At 36.8% G+C, this 22,305-nt stretch overlaps 1 protein-coding gene across 1 annotated transcript; it reads right to left on the reverse strand.

Annotated features, from left to right (window-relative positions):
- Positions 1-1,552: 1,552 nt before the first annotated feature.
- Positions 1,553-21,895, reverse strand: LOC123557236 (ribose-phosphate pyrophosphokinase 2). The gene is made up of 7 exons (XM_045348583.2): positions 21,685-21,895; positions 11,511-11,694; positions 9,690-9,788; positions 8,468-8,592; positions 7,699-7,872; positions 6,961-7,120; positions 1,553-5,174 (listed from the first exon to the last, which is right to left on the reverse strand). The coding sequence occupies exons 1-7, from the start codon at positions 21,849-21,851 to the stop codon at positions 5,082-5,084; spliced, it is 1,002 nt and encodes a 333-aa protein (XP_045204518.2). The 5' UTR covers positions 21,852-21,895; the 3' UTR covers positions 1,553-5,081.
- Positions 21,896-22,305: the final 410 nt, after the last annotated feature.

Consider the following 22,305-nt stretch of genomic DNA (forward strand, 5'->3'; position numbering starts at 1 on the left):
TTTTTGAGCTAGGCACGTCATTAGGTGAAAATGTGCATTTTTTACTATTTTAGGGGCCATAACTTTGAAAATAGGGGGTGGAGCCAGACGAAAAATAGGAGGTGCCCAAGTCTATATCATGATAAAGACTCATGCACGGTTTCATCAATTTATGTGAAATACTTTTTGAGCTAGGCGTGACACAATGTGAAAATGTGCATTTTTGACTATTTTAGGAGCCATAACTCTGGAAATAGGGGGCGGAGCCAGACGAAAAATAGGAGGTGCGCAAGTTCATATCATGATAAAGATTCATGCAAGGTTTCATCAATTTATATAACATACTTTTAAAGCTAAGCACGTCACAAGGTGAAAATGTGCATTTTTTGCTATTTCAGGTGCCATAACTCTGGAAATAGGGGGCTCAGCCAGAAGAATAGGAGCAGCGATAGTTCATATCATGATTAATGCTCATGCAAGGTTTCATTAATTTATATCAAATACTTTTTGAGCTAGAGGCGTCACAAATTGGACGGACGGACGGAAACACGGACAAGATCAAATCTATATGCCCCCTCCGCTCAGTGTTGGGGGCACAAAAATTTTGGATATACAAATGTACACCCGATTTTCAAACACATTTGACTTATATCATTTCTATTTCATTTCTTTTTATACATGTCAAATACTCCCTTTGTCTTAGAAGTAAAACTGTTTATGTGTATTATTCAGAATGTTGAAAATGAAACTGACCAAAATCATACAGTTGTGTTTGCAACTGATGGGAAGATTTCTAGCTTATCCGGATAAAACAACAGTTAATAGACCTTACCAGGCCCCGGTTAAGGAGGCTCGTGAACTTCCCCATCCCCAGTTTGCTGAGAAGTGACATATACTCATCAAAGTTGCACCCAATTATTTTGGCAAAGGATTATTTTCTCAAAATTAAGAACCGATAATACAACAGAGGCCACCATTTCATACATATCTTTAAAATATTTCCTGGGGTAGATCCCCCAATAAGAGGGTCCCTTCCTGTACCTAACCCATCTTGTCGCTATGCACCTTGCCTGTGACGCCTACATTCTAAACGGGTGCCCCCACCCCCTATCAAATATTTCTGGATCCGTGCCTACTTAGTGCCTGGTATAATAGTAGGGGTACATTTTTTTTATGAAGTAACTAATTACTTGTTAACTGACAATATATATGTGTGTAGCTTGCAAAAGATTCCAAGACTTTTTTCAACAGATTCAGTCAAGCTATTATACAATACCTAGAAATTCTAGACCAGAACTATACATTCTAAGGAGTAATGCTAAATAAGTAATAAATGAGGTCACTTAAACATAATCTGAACAGCTTCCTTGCCTATAGTAATTCATCCACCTCACTGCATGGTTGTACCCAGGTTCCTATCATTTTTTGTGTATTACCCAGACACTGTGGACCTAACAGACTATATGCAGGTATGATAACAGCGTATGGGTTTGTTAAATTATCATTACACATGCAGACATTTGAACAGCACATTATACCTATTTAGTCAAACAATTGTAAGAAAACATTTCAACAAGGTACAAAATCATGTTTATTTCATTAAAACTTCAGGATTTAGAACATGTTTTGTGTACATTTTATCAAATAACAACTTAGGTTCAATTCTGAAAAAATACAGTTATATTCTGTACTGCAGTAAATAAAATTGGTTATAAATGCTGCAAAACCCGCAATTAAACATGGACAAAATATTCAGAAAATGGGTGAAATACAGATATTTAATACATACATGATAAAAGAACATCCAAGGTCATAACCTTTATACAATATTATCTTTTATTACACCATGATTTAACTATAATAAGTGCGATATTGGCGAGTTTTATTTTACCCTTCATTCATTACTCTGTTGTGCTCACTATCTTATATACGTAACTAACACCAAACCACCAAACTGTTTGTCTCCATAGCATGTCACTTGTTAAAGTTAATTTTACATGTTTTTAACTTCTACTGTTGTATAAATCTTATCAGTTTAATCTGTGAATTTCATAATGGATTTTTAATTCAACGTAAAATACCGAGACACTAGTAGTACTGCAATATTAAAACACTAGCAGTATTGCAATCTATATAATAAGGACCACATGCTGGTCACACGATCGGCATATGCTAGTTACACGGTTTCAGCCCAAACTGTCTGACAGTAGAATGCGCAAATATATTTGATGCAGCCAAAAATGCCTGCTATATTTGGTCAGATGTAACAGTAAGTACTGTGTACAAACATTTTAAACAACCCCAACTTTATGCTTTCCTCAACATTCACTCATTAGTCACTCAATATGCACACACACCAGTTTGTAACCATGTTTCAAAATATCTGCAAAATGAGAATTTGCATTGTCTCCAGAAGTTTTACTGGACTTAGAATGGTTGGTACAGACTGACAAGTACAGATGCAGCATAAATACCCCATCCAAAACACAAAAGAGCACATATCAATAAGAAAATGGATGTACAGTTGAAACTCGATATCTCAAATTCCACATGACTGTGCATTTTACTTATAGATAACTGATATCCGACTTGAAATAATACTTTGTGCATGTGTCTTTGAGAAGGAACTTGAAAATACCGTTGAGATTCCAGAATTCTGAGATAGGCGAGTTCTAGATCCTGAGTTTCAACTGTTTTTTACATGGATTTTATAGTATATCACACATGAAAAAATTGGCAATTAATGCCCATCCAAGAGACTTTTTCCTTCATTAAATTAATCTCAGATCAGAACTCTTGCGTACAAAATATATATAAACACTTACTGTAAGTCTTACCCGCTGTATAACACAACCTTTGTATGGTCAAAATACACTACAAAACTGTCTTAAATGTCCACCTTGTCAGCCACTCCCAATCTAATTTTCTAGCTATTTCATTAGATGATCATTTAAAGACAGTCTGTACCATACAGCGTTATCCCATAACTAACAAAAGCACTTTCAGAGTAATATTCAAACATATGAAAATAATAAGAATATATGAATGGGTGTAAAGTCAATATATTTGCAGGTGTAATACTTTCACACGAAATATTTGGGATAAGACTGACAGATTCTGACTCAATTACATACAGTCTAACCTGTACTAACGGTCACCTCCGATCAGCGGTCACCTCCGTTCAGCGGCCATTTTATGACGCCCCCGACGGATTTTCCTCTATTTTATCACTTTATTCAGCGGCCACCTGCCGTCCGCAGCCAGCGGCCACCGAAATTGCCTCCCGACCGCCGTATTTGACCCCTTTCAGCGGCCATTTTTCTTCCAAAACGAATTATTTTTAGGCAATAATCGCCGAAGATACCCGATTTTGAGAAGCATGTGGTTGCTAAGTTTCGCGTGACTTCACCATAAAAACGACAAAATGACATGAGCTTCTCAATTAAAACTGATAACCAAAGGTGTAACCCCCTTTTGTTATGATCAAATGGCCAGTAATTATCGGCAATTAACGTGTCACCTCGTGTCAAATTTGTTGTTCACAGTTTGACCTCGGTTAAAGATAATACTCGATAATTAATTAGTAGCATAATATTTGTGATTTTGTATACTTTTGTCATCAAAATACTTTTAAATTTATACGAAATTGTGTTTGAAAAAAAAAAATAATAAACCACTCTATCTTTTACAGAACGTAACGGCAATCTTAGATTTAGCGTAGACAATAAGCGCCGAGAGTAGCGTCCCTTACCAAAATGGCGAAAATTGTAAACAAATTTGTTTTGAAGTTGGAAAATTGTCTGTAACAATTTTTGTAGTAAAAAACCACGCCGGAGTTTTAGATTGCTAAGAATACCATTCGTATTGCGAAGGCAAATGCACGTCATTGTATCCTGGTAAAATAATAAAAGAAAACCCAAAAAGAAATGGGCCTAAAGGCTATAGACTGGACAGAAGTCTGAAAAATACATATACTGGCTGCACCTCCGATCAGCGGTCACCTGGCTTAAGCGGCCAAATTGTCTGCTTCCCTTGGCTGGCTGCTTAAGACAGGTTAGACTGTATAATTTATAAAGTTACCCAATCCCAGTACAAAACTTGACAAACATGTAATTTTTACAAACACAGTATTGCAACTTGATAAGAAAACTTAAGGTTTAAGAAAGTCAACTGTTTACATGTTTTTTCTTTTCAAAACTTTATAAACCTGCATAAATGATAAGAAAAAATTGTCACAAATCCTTAAAAAATTATCAGATTCCACGACAACTTTTTGTAAATGAGCAAATCATGGAATTCCTCATTTCAGCACATAAACTGGACAAGTGTTTCCATAACCTTTACCCCTAATAAATGTCTAAAATGGACTGGTCCAATTACGGCAGTACCATTTTTCATTCAAAGGGGTGTTTCACTGAAAATTTACTGACTGAATAGCGAACAGAGCAGACCATGATCAGCACTGGTTGCAAAGGCAAAACCACTTGACGCCAGCAGGCTAGTGGTTAATGCCCTATCGTGTTTCATGCCTTGTGATAATATATTTAAGAAAATATACAATTTCTTTATCATGATTCTTGTGAGCTGCACTCTATTTGCTCATAGCACAACTATAATGCAGGAAAAGATATTTGGTATGATTATAGTGTTAAATTATAGTGTTTTATTTGACAATTAGACAATGTTTTTTACCTAAGAAAATAAAATATAATACTGCGACTTCAAAAATGAAAAAAATTGCAACTAACACTGTTTTTATAGCATTCCCATGACATAAATCTGATGATAAGTTAGTTACTGAAAAACAAGCCAGAATATTAAACATTAAATCATCTACATCAAGTTTGTTTAAAGAGGTTTGAAAGTTCGTGTAATACTGCTAAACAACCGTAGTTTGTCTCTGTACAAAATAATATCACATTAAGCAGCTATGGGGGTCTTATTCAACAACTGTTTACACAAACTTTTTATTTCATAGAATTGCGTCTATGTCTTAAGATGGATACAACAATATCTACACAAGGTCAACTCTAACTGCACTGAGATTACACTTTATCCTGTGGCTACCCTGAATGCATGAAGCTTCACTCTTGCAGTAGGTGTTACATGGGGACATGACTGAAGAGATATGAGACAGATTCACCATTGTGTGTACGTCTGATTGCCTCCGCTAGAATCATCGAGATATCCAAACACTGAAAAAAATATAACATTTGAGCCGTGCCATGGGAAAACCAACATAGTGGGTTTGCGACCAGCATGGATCCAGACCAGCCTGCGCATCCGCGCAGTCTGGTCAGGCTCCATGCTGTTCGCTTTTAAAACCTATTGGAATTGGAGAAACCTATTGTGTAGAATATCAGTATATGTTCAAATGAGCCGTGCCATGGGAAAACCAACATTGTGGCTTCGCGACCAGCATGGATCCAGACCAGCCTGCGCATCCGCGCAGTCTGGTCAGGATCCATGCTGTTCGCTAACAGTTTCTCCAATTCCAATAGGTTTTAAAAGCGAACAGCATGGATCCTGACCAGATTGCGCGGATGCGCAGGCTGGTCTGGATCCATGCTGGTCGCGAAGCCACAATGTTGGTTTTCCCATGGCACGGCTCATTTGAACATATACTGATATTCTACACAATAGGTTTTAATATCTCCAAAACACCGAAAATATGTAAGTCTGCTTATATGATAGGGTTACTGTAGAAGTTACTTAATCTGTAATGTTGTATTCAACTCCAGGGACTTTTAGTAAAACCACAATCACATGATGCACAGTGAAATCTGGCCAACTGAAGATCAAAGTAAAGTTATACTGACCCTTTTATTATATATCTCTCTTATATTAGCCAGAGATAACTATCAGACTAAAACACTTTGGATATTGTGAACTTTCTGACACATGGAATCGGGACGCCATCAATACATCATTAACCCTTAGGCTGCTAAATTTCTGAAATGGACTGGTCCATCATCAATATGGGCAGTACCAATTAGTATTTAAAGGGGTGATCACTGAAAATTTATTGACAGAACAGCGAACAGTGCAGACCATGATCAGACTGCATGAATGTGCAGGCTGATCTTGGTCTGCACTGGTCCCAAAGGCAGAATTACCTGCCGCAAACAGGCTAAAGGTTAAATCATATATGATGTGTCCCTATTAAAGAAAGTTAGTAGCAAATCTCAAGAAAATCTCAGTTTTAACGACCTTCTGTTGCTTTTATTTTGTATCTGTACCCAAAAAAATATCAGATTCCCACAAAGTGCAAAAAAGGGCTTTTTATTTTCTGTCAGTTTGTCTGCCTTGGGCAATATAAACTTTTTTTGTAACAAAATAGAGGCATATAATAAACTTATTTGTTTTTTTTAATCTTAAATAAACTTATAAGCAGGCAAATCAATTGAATTCAAATCTGTTTTAAATTGACTGTCGAGTAAAAAAAACCTATTAAATATTGGCTTTGCCTGAAGACAGCTTCCTCGATTCCATACCAGCACACAGTCTAGAAAGTGACTACCATCAAGTTCTACTGCCATAAGAGGACCAAATGCTAGAAGCACTATACCTGCTTCACTGTGTTACATTTGTTGTTTTATTTCTTCACATTTTGATAAGTCAAGGGAGACTACTCAATAAATAAACAGATACCAAAATACTGAATTCAATAGGACATTCATTACGTATGCTGTTTTTGATTTGTTAACTTTTGAACACTACTGAGTTCACATTCAGACTAGTGTCAATCATTTTCAAGATAATCCACACTTTCACAATGAATGTATACTTAAGTCTAGTTCAAATATTTTCCACAGTTATACCATTTTCATTCTGTTTCTTGAAACCTCTGAATTTAAGATTCTTTTAAATGTCTTAGTTGAAATATTGGCAAGAAATTTTGTTTTGTTCTTTCCTATCTATTTCTGTTCGTTTTTAAAAAAAAACTGTTTTATCATTCTTTTCAATGATGTTATGACTCACCTGTATTTTTGGTGCAGCTTTCATACGTTCTTCCTGAGGTATTGTATTAGTGACACACATCGCTTCAAACATCGAGTTGTTTATTCTAGAGATAGCTGGCCCTGATAGAATACCGTGTGTACATATTGCATAGACCTTAACCGCACCAGCTTCCAACAACCTGAAAATGCATTTCAAATATCAGCAAGAATGTATTTACAAAAGGTCTTCAAGTTTAAATTGAGAAACAAAGCTACCGTAATCAGTGATGTCCTCAATGGTTTACAGTTAATCTTGTGTACTTGGATTCTGCACCACCAGTAATAGCTTGTTTTCTACCAGTAACTGACAACTTCTCCACAAGGCTCAGAAGAGGACAAATGACTTCAGACAATAACCATCACAGAGGAGATTTACGAGATCAAACTCATGACGTTTCAATTGAGCCTCATGCTCAATATTCTGAGCTGTCCAGATGGGCTTGATCCATTTTTAGGAACATTTATAATAATAGCATTAAATAAATTTCTTACTGCCTCTACACCATACATCCCCTTTTACTCTACCTTGCATTTTTACAAGAATTATTGACAAAAAAAAAAGACTTGTGTGGTACTGTTTGGCATCATTTATTTTACAGCAACATAACATTTTATAAAATTCTTGTTCAATAAGCCTTGTAGATATGAGCACCCCTGTGCTAAAACGAATGCTAGGGCTTTGTGACCAGTATAAATTTCGTCAGCTTGCAAGCCTTACTTTTCAGCTGCATGACATACAGTTCCGCATGTGTCAGCCATATCATCTACTAGTATAGCAATCTTGTCTTTCACATCTCCTACCAACACCATCGAAGATACTTCATTCGCTTTCTTACGTTCTTTATGGATGAGAGCAAAGTCTACATTCAGTCTGTCACCTATGGAAGTAACTCTGAAATACAAGAAGTTATCAGACAGGTGTTTGTGTGTATGTAAACCTACACATTTGGGAAATGTACCAACTAGTATATACACATTTAGGAAATGTATTAACTAGCAGTTTACAATTTTAATAAAGTTTGAATCTAATCATATCGTCCTGAACATAGCATTCTGTCGAAAAGTTTATGAATATGAACTGTCAGAATGAATATTTTTAAGTCCAATTCTTTTTATTTCAAACATAAACTCATGTATTAATAGTTAAAATGCTGTGTAGTGATGTATTCTAATTACAATGTATGGTGTAATAACTTTACATTCTATAGATTTACTGTTTCAATTCTGGTCCTAATGAAAATTCAGTGGTATTATTTCTTTTGCTGTTGGCCGAAGCGAACACTTGTTTTTCACAGAAACAAGTTCTCACTTTTTGGTTCAGATCAATAAATAATGTCAACATGGAACAACTTAGAAGTAAACACTCTGGCAGGAGCCTCTGGAAATTAACTGTTCCTGATAGTTTCTTATTTTTAATTCCTTCGGCATCAAGGGAGACAACTCTGATAGAAGAGAGGAGAGATTACTCATTATCAGTAGTTTCTTACCTTTTAGCACCTCCGGCATCAGGGGAGACAATACAGGAGTTTCTCCACCCTGGAATGTTATCCTTGATCCATTTCAACACTGCTGGTTCAGCATACAAGTTATCTACTGGAATGTCAAAAAATCCCTGAAAAGAATCAATATTTGATTAATAGACAAATCATAAACAACTATAAATTATTACACGGTATGTGTATGTTTAGATAATATGACTTCATAGTGATTCTTTTCTGCCAGATCCGTTGAAAAATGTATTGTTTGCTTTGTTGGATTTAACGTCGCACCAACACAATTATAGGTCGTAATTTATTATGGCGACTTTCCATCTTTCATGGTGGAGGAAAACCCCAAATGCCCCTCTGTGCATTATTTCATCACAAGCGGGCACCTTGGTAGAACCACCGACATTCCGTATTTATTTATCTGTGCATTATTTCATCACAAGCGGGCACCTTGGTAGAACCACCGACATTCCGTAGCCCAGCTGGATGGCTTCCTCACATGAAGAGTTCAGAGCCCCGAGTGAGGCTCGAACCCACATCGGTGAGGGGCAAGTGATTTGAAGTCAGCAACCTTAACCACTCGGCCACGGAGGCCCCTTAAAATATGTAAGAGGAATTATTCAGACAAAGTTTATATCAGTACTAGGAAGTATACTGGACTGCTTATAATACAGCATTCTGTACAAATATCAAAGGGCAATAACTCCTAAACATTCACATCCTGATGACATGCGGAAGTTCATTTCATTATGATATATTGATATTGTGTAAATTTGGGTCAGATCCTTTGGAAACTAAAGGAGTTATCCAGACAAGGCTAATATTAGTACTGCATAATATAAAGCATTCTCTAAAATTCCAATGGGCCATGATTTTTAAGTTTATGGTCTGATAATATGTGCAAGTTCGCTTCACAGTGATTCATTCCTGTTTGGGACAAATCTCTTCAAAACTGGACAAGGAATTATCAAGACAAAGTCAATATTTGTATTGTACATTAGCATTTGTTAACTTTCAAACAGTACAACTGCTTAAGTGGAAATGTAACATTTATGTCCTGACAATATATGCAAGTTCATTTCATAGTGATATATATCTGTAAGTTTGGGTCAAACCCTTTGAAAACTATAGGAAAAAGATTTCGGGAAGAACGGAAGGTCAAGGTAGCAACTATATACCCCCCTATCACTGCCGAAATTTTACAGGGAGCATAAATGAATACCTGAATCTGCGAGGCATGTAGATCCATTGTAATAATATGATCTGCTCCAGCAGTAGACAACATATTAGCAACTAACTTTGCTGAGATCGGAGCACGACTCTGTAAAACAATAGTAGTATTCAACACAATACAAATATCTAACGTGTTCATGCACTCTACAGGGCTCCAGATAATTTTTTGGCCTATGAGTAATTTACTCATCATAATTTTTGTGAATGAGTAAAATGGTAAATCTGAAATTGACTACCAGTAATTTTACTCCTGAGAATTTGTAAATGTGAAAAAAAAAACAGAAATCAGTTTTATAACATATATTGGGTGTAACCCCCATGAATCTGTTTGCAGTTCACTACAGTTTCAATTCAGCATTCAAATTTTTGCTTCTTTTTTCTCCCTTGGCTTGCTTTGGCTTCACACTCGCTACCGAATCCAATAGAATATTCACTATACCTTTAACTATGTTTTGGGGATCATTTTAGTTGGTTTAAAGAATGCGTAGTGTTTGTTCCATAGAAAGAGACATTTTTGTTGTTCACTCTACACTGGAAGTTGATATTTTAAATGGACACCGCTTTAAAATACACTACCGTACCATCCATATTAATTCCCAACTATTTGATTTACGCACGCATTGAGTGTATAATATTGTTTAACCTCAAAAGGTGTATAGAGTACCATTCAATGCGTATGTACCTTCAATGTGGGAGAAATAATGCCGACTGTGCTGTTACATAAAGCATCCAGATGATTCAGATTTTGTTTATGCTAGTAAAAAGTCATTGCGTGCATTTCTGTAATTTCATATACATTTTTATACGCTTAAAAATTATCAAACATGCGTATATGCATTATTTCCAAGCATAATTTACGCTAATACGCATCTTATCTGGGCCTAACAATGTGCCCTATGGTATTACATCTTTACAACTAAAATAGAACACACGAATATAGTATTGTTCCGCCGGCACTCCTGCCTAGGACCGGGAACAGTTGTTGAGTTGAGTTCGGACAAAGAGTGATGACATTGTACCTATATCTCTAGCAAAGAGGCAAAATCAGTGTTCAGTCATGCATCTTTTATTCAAATATAAAGTTCTAGCAGTTCCATGATAAAATATTCAGTAGTTTACAAAGTATACGTAAGTTCCACATATCTCCAGAAGTTACTGTTCTATGACTCATGTACAGTATATGGAGGTAGCTACTATCCAATCGAAAATGCATTACATAAAACGTATGGTGACACCGGAGCAACCGGAAGTAAACAAATGTCGCAGAGCGAAAGACCGATATAGCGATGTATTTCTCGCATATCTTTCTAAATAACAATATTCCAAACGGATCACTGATATAGATTGATGAAGAACAGGTAGGGTTATTGATTAATACCGTGGTTTAGGTCTGACAAACTACACGTGTCGAAATCGTTGATGAAACTTCTGGTTCTATGCGATGAAAAATATACATGTACAAGTTTCAGGTTACTAATCGTGTTTAGATCAGTTGGACGGCCAAACAGTATAGCTTCAGAAAAGCAACACTTTCTCACATCTGACCAAGTGTTATCAAAAACAGGAAGGTAGCAATTCTGACCAAAGTTTTAACAATATCAAAGTAAGAATTCAGTTGTGAAAAAAAATACCACTTCTTCTATTGTTATACTCAAGACTCAAGATACGTTTCAACACATTTATTGATTTTTCAGCCCAAGGACAGACTGATCTGTAGTTTCAAGTTAAAAGACAGCCAAATTTACCAGCTAAATACAGGTAGACTTATAAACAAACACACCAAAAATAAATAACACATGGGTCTAAATACCTTATCTTTTTTGTCTTGTCTGGCATAAGGAAAGCATGGCATAACTGCTGTGACACGGCAAGCGGAGGCAATCTTGCAGGCGTTTATCATGATAAGAAGCTCCATCAGCATGTCGTTCACCTCACTACATCCTGTCTGTACAATATAGACGTCTTCCCCACGCACTGACTCTCCTATCTCAACACTGTAATAAATTGTGAAAAAATAATTATATATAACCAGTTTGACCAATTTTGCACCTCTAATACAGTTACCTGTTAACAGTTTATTATATACCATTATGAAACTACGTAGTAACAAAGTAAATTGACATGTGATCCAAAAATCAAACTGTTTGGTTACTGGAGCAAAGGCACATGCAGCCACAGTGCCTTTTTGCACCTGAGGGCGCCACTGTAAGTGGTGTATCATTTGTCATATAGGTTTGAGAACTGTTTGAAACATAAATCTACTTTCTCCTTTTCTTTTGTAAAAGAAAATAAAGCTAGCTTTTAAAAAAGCTAGAATTTTGCTTCCTTGGTTCTTGAAATGCAAGCCACCTTGAATTTTGATGAACCCGTTTTCCATTTGTTTCTTTCTGTACCCTTAGACACTTTCTGTTCATTTATAATGGTGGCTTTTGATGACCAGATTCTACTGATCACTTTTTATACAATAGGGCCATGATGGCCCTAGATCACTCACCTGAGTCACACTGCTTGCTTGAACAGTTTTTGTAGATGGTTATGCAAGGAAAATGTCTGTGAAATTATTTTGAAATAGTGGCAGTGTTTTCCGACAAGAATATTTCAAGTTCGTTTCCTCTAAATAAATACAGGCAGGTTATGTGTATGTGTGCGTTGATGGGGGAAGAATTTGGGGATTGATGTGATATGACAATATCAAACAAGAAGATTTTTAAAGTTTCCACCATCCCACGTTGGTAGCCATGTTTTTTGACGAAACAAAATAATTTGTATAATCTTTGTAAAGGGTCACCTTAAAGAAACATTTGTGTTAAATTATTTTAAAATTGGGTCTGCCGTTTCTGGCAAGAAGATATTTAAAGCTTTCAGGAACAAGAGTGCCAGACTGTCACAAAATACGCCCGTCTAAATATTCAATTACGGATCATAAAGGTAATAATGTTGATGTTGTATGCCTTGATTTAGAATAATTCAAGGGCCATAATCCAAGAGTGCCTCGGGCAATTTGGATGGTTATCAAATTTGGCCAAGATATTATGCCCACAAACATTGTCAGCAAGTTTGGTGAAGATCAGATGAAAACTGTTCGACTTAGACAGCGGACAAGGCTAAATTTGCAGTTTTTTAGTAATTCAAGGGCCACAATCCAAGAGTGCCTCGGGCGATTTGGGTGGTTATCGAACTTGGCTGTGATATTATGCCCACAAACATTGTCAGCAAGTTTGGTGAAGATTGGATGAAAACTATTCGACTTAGCGAGCGGACAAGGCTAAATTCGCAGTTTTTCGAGTAATTCAAGGGCCATAATCAAAGAGTGCCTGGGGCGATTTGGGTGGTTATCGAATTTGGCCAAGATATTATGCCCACAAACATTGTCAGCAAGTTTGGTGAAGATCGGATGAAAACTGTTCAACTTAGCGAGCAGACAAGGATAAATTCGCAGTTTTTGAGGTATTCAAGGGCCATAATCCAAGAGTGCCGAGGGGTGATTTGGGTGTTCACATAATACGCCCCGCTCTTTCAGAGACGGGCATATAAAAAGTGACCACACACCCTGGTGGCCATGTTAATTTTGACGAATCAAAAAGAATTTGCACAATCTTGGTAGAGGGTCACACAAGGCCATTTTTGTGAAATTATTTTAAAATCTGGCCAGCAGTTTCATACAAGAACAACGATTTTTTTGGCCACTTTTGGAAAAGGTCCGGTACCGACTGAATTGGGAAAAATTGCTGCATTTTTTCTCAATTTGGGAATTGTTGGTGTCAATTCTGTTTTTAGCTCGACTATTCAAAGAATAGTCTAGCTATTCTACTCACCCCGACTCCGGCGTCACACCTTTGTTTATTAGTTTTGCATGCAAGTACTTATGGCTATCATTTAAAGGCATATAGCTCTGAAACTTATTTTTTTCTTTTTCTAGGTCAATTACCAACCTCACTGGGTCAAGTCCCATACCTCTGACATGTATTTTGGCCAAATCATGCCCCCTTTGGACTTAGAAAATCCTGTTTAAAGTTTTACATGCAAGTTACTATCTCTAAAACTGATGCAGATATTGAATGGAAACTTCATGTGTCTTTGGGGTTATAAAACTAGTTGATAGCATCAAGTCCCATAACTCTGACATGCATTCTGGCCAAATTATGCCCCTTTTTGGACTAAGAAAATCCTGGTTAAAGGTTTGCGTGCAAGTACATATAGCTATTACTTAAAGGCATATAGCTCTGAAACTTATTTTTTTCTTTTCTAGGTCAATTACCAACCTCACTGGGTCAAGTCCCATAACTCATGATGGTGAACAATTGTGCCAAGTTACATCAAAATCCATGAAATGCATGAAAAAGAAATGCTCAAGACGAAGGCATTATTGTATCTGACCTTTGACCTCTAAGTGTGACCTTGACCTTAGACCTAGGGACCTGGTTCTTGCGCATGACACTGTCTCATTATGGTGAACATTCATGCCAAGTTACAGCAAAATCCCACCATGCATTAAGTAAAAATGCTCCGGACAAACTCATTCTTCAATTTGACCGATGACCTCCGTGACCTTGACCTCTGAGATAGGAACATGGGGTTTGCGCATGACACTCCTTTATAACTGAGGTTAACATTCATGCCAAATATAAACAAGATTGGTCCATGCATGTCAAAGTTATGATCCGGACAAAATCAGACAGACGCACGCAAGCACATACACCGAACCACCAAAAGTGGCGACTAAGTCGAGCTCACTGCAAGCGGGCTGGACAAAAACAATAGTCAGCCACTGTCATCATGTGACGTCACATCACTAATTTCGCGGTATAGGTCAACAACTGTGGCAATCAAACTATCATAGGCTAAAGAAAATTAAGAATTATTCAAACATCAAAAAGCTGTCTAAGTCTAACTAAGTCTATACTTCTCTGGGCAGTGGACTCAACGGTCATAATTTATCAGAGCCTAACTCTGGTACAATAACTGATTATTTTCTACCTGATAATTAGTTACAGGTTTTTTTTCCGGCAGTTTTTGTAGCCTTTATTGGGCTATATTCCCAATGCCAAAAAGTATGTATTTTCCCCAAAATGAGTGCAAAAATTCCCAATCTACATTCTGAAAAAAATTTCATCAAAATTGCACAAACATTGATCAAATTATGGACAATTTTGTAATGGCAGTATGTTAAAGGGGTTGTACAGTGTGAAACAAGTGTATGAGAAAGTACTTAAACACATCCTTACTATATCCTATGGGACTAAATATTTCCCAATTTGGAACATTTACGCGTCAAAATTTCCAATACTGGGGGTATAGGCTATGTTCCCAAAACAGAAAGAAAAAACCCTGAGGTAACATGTTCCAATTCACTGTTCAGTATCATGGACTTATTTTGAAGAGATGGTCCCGGGGCCCCATCTCCTCCTCCCCCTTAAAATCTGTTGAGCTTTGACTTTTTGATAGACGCCTGATATTGATATTTCATTCATTTTTGTCTAGTAGCCTGGAGGATGTTACGTAAAATAATATGGTGTTCTCTAACCAATGGGCGGGACTTAATTTGCATAATTAATGAGGGCAATTTCCGAGTGGCTATTAGATGAACTTGTAAACATTGCAAATATTTACTTAATTAACGGATATTTTCTGAATTTCTACAGTAGATACGTGAAAAATACGATTTTAATAAATATGGACAGATCCTTACCAAGGTAACTGCAAGTAAGAACGTTTTTCACTAGTGTGTGTAAAATAGGTCATGAATTTTGACATGCAAACATCGCGTAGGTGGCGCAACTCAGATACCATGAGATTAGTGATGGCGAGTATACATTTTGTACCTCCAAAACTTCCAATCGTAAACGGTTAAGTGCTCACTGCACATGTGCAACAGAAGTAATGAAATTTAGGGAGAAGCACTTACTCACTGTCTGTACAGGTTTTTTCCCCTTCATTTACCTCAGAAAATTTCTTTTAAATCATGCAGTTTTTCCCAAAAATTGACTTTACATCAGGCTTTTCATTCCCCTTTGCCCAAATACCGAGCTATTTTTTTCCCAAATCACAGGCCTGGACCCATTCCCCTCCTGGTAAAAAAATCCTGCTGTATTTCTATGAACTGTCACCACTAAAGGTAGTCCAAATAATAGGACGTTTCGGGACAGTGTGATAACTTTTGACGGTCGCTGTCTCCGTCACGTCCAAACTTATTCTGCATATTTCTGTTATAAAATCCCCAATGAAATTCGTTGGGAACATTTTATGGTACATGTACAAAGTATTTGTAATGATTACATCTCTGATAATGTATTAAAGCATAAACTTGCCTCGCTGACATTTTATGAATGTATATTTAGAGTTTTGTTTCTGCAATTTAGTGTCATCGGCAGTTTGCTGTTTATTGAAACCAGTGTCAGGGTAGATATCTCCTCTCACCTGTCACATCATAATTTTCGAAGATTTAAGTCTCTTATTTAAAAAATATGGATTAAATTCAACCCATCTGAAGTTTCTACATAAATATTAATGTTTAATTTATTAAAGCAAGTAAGTCTGACCAAAGTGCTATAAAAATAAATAGATCAGCGACTTGAAAGGCATATAGAGCAAATCTCGCCAACACCACGTGGGAACTGAATGAGATCTTGTTTTACCGGAGTATGAAACAGACAGCTAAAGGATAAAAATTTGTGTCATGAAAAACTTTCTATCAGATTGTTTGTTTATAATGATAATGGTGTTATTTTAATGTTATTAGCATTTTCTACATGGGGAAGGAATGAATTTATGATTGGAAGTCTGAGAAATCACAGCTGTCATTTGAAAATTGGACCCGATACGGTTTAGCCTGTTTGCACCTATTTTCGCGGTACTAAGGGAATAAATGAATAAAGGAAAGAAAAACAATAGTATGTTGCTATTATTTCCTATTAACTTCATAAACCTTTTCTTTTCCACTATTATTTCAAGCAGAAAATCATTTTTCTAGTCCTTGTTTACTTTTAAACCCATCATGTTTCCGGTGCATGTGACTTTCACTTTCGTCAAGGGAGTTAATCCTAATTTCGCGGTACGGCATCCGACTTGATAAAGCGCTTCATGTGAAAGTGTAAAATGTATAGGACCCCTAAATTTTTAAAAAAAAATTCGTAAGACATTAAAAATTATTGCAATGTAAAATTAACACAATGGAAGGGTAATTCCGTCAAATATATGGACAACACACAATTCATTACCGATTTTACTTTGTCAAATGATCGACAAGGGCATTTAAAAATAGGCAGTGGCTAGGATTACGGTACCGTAATCCTAGCCTCCGAGTCTAGGATTACGGAAGTTCCGTATTTCTAGACAACCCTACGAGGATAGGATAGGATTATGGAAGTATTTAAGAGGCATCAAATATATGTTAGGACATGCATAAATGATGTTTAAACATTTTTTTTCAGTTAAAATAGCGATTTTTTCATGCCTGTCGTATCGTGTTATGATCCGCCATTTAGGGTTAACGATATATTAATGGCGGCACTAGCTACCGGGTGTATAAACAGAGTAACAGCTGTTAAAAATCTGTAGTCAAGTGTTAAAAAAAGAGAGACCCCCCAAAAAGAAGGAAAAAATCAATAAAAAGGAAGAAAAGAAAGAAAAATCATTAATACTAAATAATAACATGCTCTTAACAAAAAACAAAATTACAACACTATTTTTTAAAAAGAAACAAAAGAAAAAACAAGAGCTGTCTCCATAGGATGACACATGCCCCCGATGGCACTTTGAATGAATATATAGTTATGGCCGATGTTAGAGTTTAGGACCTTTGACCTACGGAACTGGGTCTTGCGCACGACATGTCGTCTTACTGTGTCACACATTCATGCGTAGTTATTTTAAAATCCATGCATGAATGACAAAGATATGGACCGGACACGCCCATCAATGCACTATCATGAAAAATGACCTTTAACGTCTAAGTGTGACCTTGACCTTTGAGCTACGGACCTGGGTCTTGTGTGTGACACGTCGTCTTACTGTGGTACACATTCATGCCAAGTTATTTGAATATCCATCCATCGATGACAAAGATATGGACCGGACACGCCCATCAATGCACTATCCTTTAATGTCTAAGTGTGACCTTGACCTCTGAGCTACGGACCTGGGTCTTACGCGCGACACGTCCTCTTACTGTGGTACACATTCATGCCAAGTTATTTGAAAATCCATCCATCGATGACAAAGATATGGACCGGACACGAAAATTGCGGACAGACTGACAGACCGACAGACTGACAGACGGTTCAAAAACTATGTGCCTCCCTTCGGGGGCATAAAAACACAATATTTTTTATGGAAATTGTAAAATATGGGCATGTAGTCGCCACCATTAATATATTGAAACCCAAAATAACGGATCGATAACACAAAATAGTATGACAGGCATGAAAATCGATATTTTAAGTGGAAAAAAGTATGTTTACAGCATAATTTATACATGTCCTTAAATATATTTGATGCCTCTTAAATACTTCCGTAATCCTAGCCTATCCTCGTAGGGTTGTCTAGAAATACGGAACTTCCGTAATCCTAGACTCGGAGGCTAGGATTACGGTACCGTAATCCTAGCCACTGCCTTAAAAATAATTGACCTACGTTTACAAAAATAGGGTGTGAAACGTAATCAGCTTTCAAAGTAGGTCAAATTTGTTTACTGTAGAGAGCGCTGCACATTGTTGTTCTTGCAAAAATCAAATACCGCGAGACCAGATGTAACGCGAAAATAGCAGCAAGTGGTATAATACGTGCCAGCCGTATCGCCAGTGTAATACTTTAATAAGCTGATAGTGATAAGCATCTGTTGATTTGGTCACGATTGATCAAGTCGGCATATGCTTCAATAAGATAACGCGCTGACACGAGCTTATCTCCTGTTGCCATTCTGTGTATATTTTATACTACTTTGGTATGACCAGTATGTATCCTGGGGTTATGTGTTCTCGACTTACTAAGAACAAAACATCATACGAATATGCAATAAGTGAAGATCTTACCTTTAAATCATTCTTATCATTAAATATATCCTTTATCCGAATAAAAAATAAAGAAAAATCCTCTTCTGGTGAAGGAAATTCCACAAAGCATGCTTAATAAAATGGCGACCTCTTTTCCAGCATCCAAATGATGCGTCATATGTTCTCGAGCTATTTTTAGAAACACAGGATTCCCTGGAAATCAGTTTCTCAATGTAGTGTATATGCTACAATAATAAGAGAGCAATGGTGTAAAGGTCAAATAATCACAATTTATTGATTTTTTCTCTACTGTACTATATACCACATAACAACTTTTAGTAATATATTTATACTAAAGAATTACTCAATTAGCTTTTGCAACAAGGGCAAACAAATGGTGTGTCCTTTCTGGCAACCCTTAATTCTGTGCAGAATTTCAAGTGCACCCAGTGATTACAAAGATCACAGCCTACCCATTTGACAATAAACAAGCTCCCATCTCTCTTCTCCCTTGGAACATAGAAGCTGTTACAAACACAGCAGATGTCACCTGGTTCGGATCCCGACTCGGACTGGGAAGCTGCTGAATCTTCTGACAACAGATTAAGACAAGATGGCCCAGGCCGAGGAGATACTTGTTGAGTGACTTTCTTTACACTCTTTGCCGGTTTGTCCACCTGTTTCAAGCTTACAGACTTTGCCTTTGAAGATTTGGAATACTTAGGCTTTTTCACACAACTTTCAGAAACATAATCTTTAAACTTTTCAAAAGTATGACCCTCCAGTGCCTTACCTCCAACAACATCACTAATATTGCGCCGTTTTTTTACAAGCTTCTTACATACTTTAGCTGATCTACTTTCAAAGAAATCTTGCCCTAAAACGGGCTCAATCTCAGCTGGCATGTTACCTGCCTTAACAGGAGACTGACTTGAACAAACATCATCTACATACAGAGTAAAAGGTTTTAACTTTAAACCAAGCTGCTCACACATGGTTGAACCATCGAGTAGTGGGTGTATGCCTGCTCTCTTGAATGCAGCTTGCAGGTTAGATTGACTCAGAGCCACTGTATAAGCCTTACAGGCAAGAGAGCAGACATCATATCGAGTGACAACTCGATGGTTCATCCTTGCGAAAGCAGTACACTCTTGGATGTAACGGTTCTGCAAAGGACCGAAACAACCAATATCCATCGGCTGAAGAATATGGGACGTATGAGGAGGCAGAACAAATAACACTATTTTTCTTTCAAGAGCCCAATCTACAAGATCAACTGAAAAATGAGACCTGTGCCCATCATACAACACCAAAATATGCTCGTTGTTGTCACCCCTACCCTGCACATATTTCATAAAGTGAGACTTTAAGTATGTTCTAAAGACATCAGCATTGGACCATCCTGACTTTGTCATGGTCCCATCTGCACCTGGAGTTTTGCCAGACATTAAGGTATCAAAATACCTCTCCCCAGGAAATACAAAGTATGGGGGTATCTGTGTACCCAAAGCATTCCCTGCACCAATAATAGTTACAGTTTTGCCCCTATCGGCCATAACTGACTGGGCTTTGCAGTCTGATCCTGCTATAACATTTGGGGGTTTGTATTCTGTATTAATGCCTTTTTCATCAATGTTATATATATTGTGTGGGTTGTCCTTAATGTTATATTTGGACATTATGTAATTGAGTTCTGTGAAATAGTTTAAAATGCATGTTTCACTGGCACATCTAGCTCTTTGTTCAGAAAGACTAGAAGGCCTTACAAGTTTCAGCTCTGGCCATCTACTCATAAAGTCATAATACCACTGGTGACTAAATGGCTTGTCAACTGTCCTTTTCCCTAACGCCACAGCATAATCAGATGCCAAACTGATAACTTCCGACCGTGTGTAACCATAACCCACTTCAGCTAAACTTTTGATATGGGAACAAAGCCTCTCCTCCTGGTCAATATTAAGCACAGGTTCAGGTCCTGACTTAGTGGTGTCCACAGAAATTCTGTTGGCTACCCTGTCTCTAAGGGTGGAGATAGGGACTCCATGCATCTTAGCTGCTTTATAGACAGATATTTTCTCATCCTTTACCATGTTGTATGCTGTTACAAGGCTAGTTGGAGAATACTGCCTCAAAACTGGCTTTCTATTGGATGGTGTTAACTGCAAGATACAGAAAATACTTACATGTTGCCTAACGGCAAGTACTGTATTTTGATGTAGCGCATACATAACAGTGAAAATTATATTTCGATCCAATATGCAAATTTTTCGTAGGAACTTCCGGTCTAGAAAATTTCATAAGGTCAACAACTTTGGGACAAAAATAAACATTTTAACGGGATTTTAGTGAATGGAAGTAAGTTGCATTAAGATTTTGTTATCGAAATCTGTGTTTTAGTGTATTATGAATGCTACTTACCTTTATTCTGAACATTTTGGACAACTTTTATATTTTGATGACAGAAACGCTTGTGTTTACTATTTTGAGGTGTTTACTTACGCGTAAAACGTAACGCACGCGGTTTAGATACGTCATGATTGGACTAGCTCGAGAACATAAGTAAGTCGAGAACACATGACGTCAGGATATATATTATGACTTTTTTGGATTTTTTAATGTCTTTGTTTTCCCAATAGTAAAATGCAGATACGGGTAAGGCTTAGAGGAATGACAACTATTAAATATCGGATCATAAAATAAGTCATCCCGATAAGCCAAATGAAAAAGGCTACACTGAAGGGGAAGTAACTAAAAAATTTCTGAAACTTATCCCCTTGTTGGAAGTAGTGGTCTCCCTTTTGTTTACATTTTTCCTTGCATCAGACAGAAACTGTTATAAATTCAACCAAGTTCTTAACATTTTTAGAAAGATATTGCCTGAAGAAATGAAGTAATATTTTGAAAAATAGGAAATGTATTTTTTATGAAATGTCATTGAAATAGCTAATCTGACAGTGACGTGTTGTCTGTTGATCACAAGTGAAGAAATCGCACCTGCACTCTCCATTACTGAATTTCTTAGTGATCACTTTGCCCGACTCGATACCAAGCCGATCACATATCTTCTGAGTGAGATCAGGATGTGAACTGCCACTAAAAACTTTGATGTTTGGCATTTTCTCTTTTAAAACCACAGGAACTCTGGAGCTTTCGTCATTCATTCACGAATTCCTGCAACTTGTGCAGTGTTTATTCGGATGACTTCGGAACAATTCCCGCAATAATCTCTACAAAAGTTAACTTAATGTTAATAAATCATTTGAAAGCTTTTGTCGAAATTTCTGAAATAGTTTTTATCCTTAATTATTTTAAGATGCTTTGTAATACTATTATATATATTTTTTTCTTACTACAGATTGTAGTGTGCATAAGTTCATTTTACAAATTACCACAATCCAGTTGTAAATACTGCAATAAAGGAAACAATAATGTGTTTAACGCTAAAAAAATTCCTTGGAACTAAATTCGAGGTTTGTTTCGGTGATTTAAAAGAAAAGGAAGGAGTCTGACCATTTAATCTGATATCATGTTAACATTATTAACATAACACTGATCGAGCACATTTTTTCTAGTTTTATTTTTAACATTCACGTAAGAAACTTTGTTTATAGATAA

The sequence above is a fragment of the Mercenaria mercenaria genome, chromosome 5 (genome assembly GCF_021730395.1).
Source record: "Mercenaria mercenaria strain notata chromosome 5, MADL_Memer_1, whole genome shotgun sequence".
Lineage (NCBI taxonomy): Eukaryota > Metazoa > Mollusca > Bivalvia > Venerida > Veneridae > Mercenaria > Mercenaria mercenaria.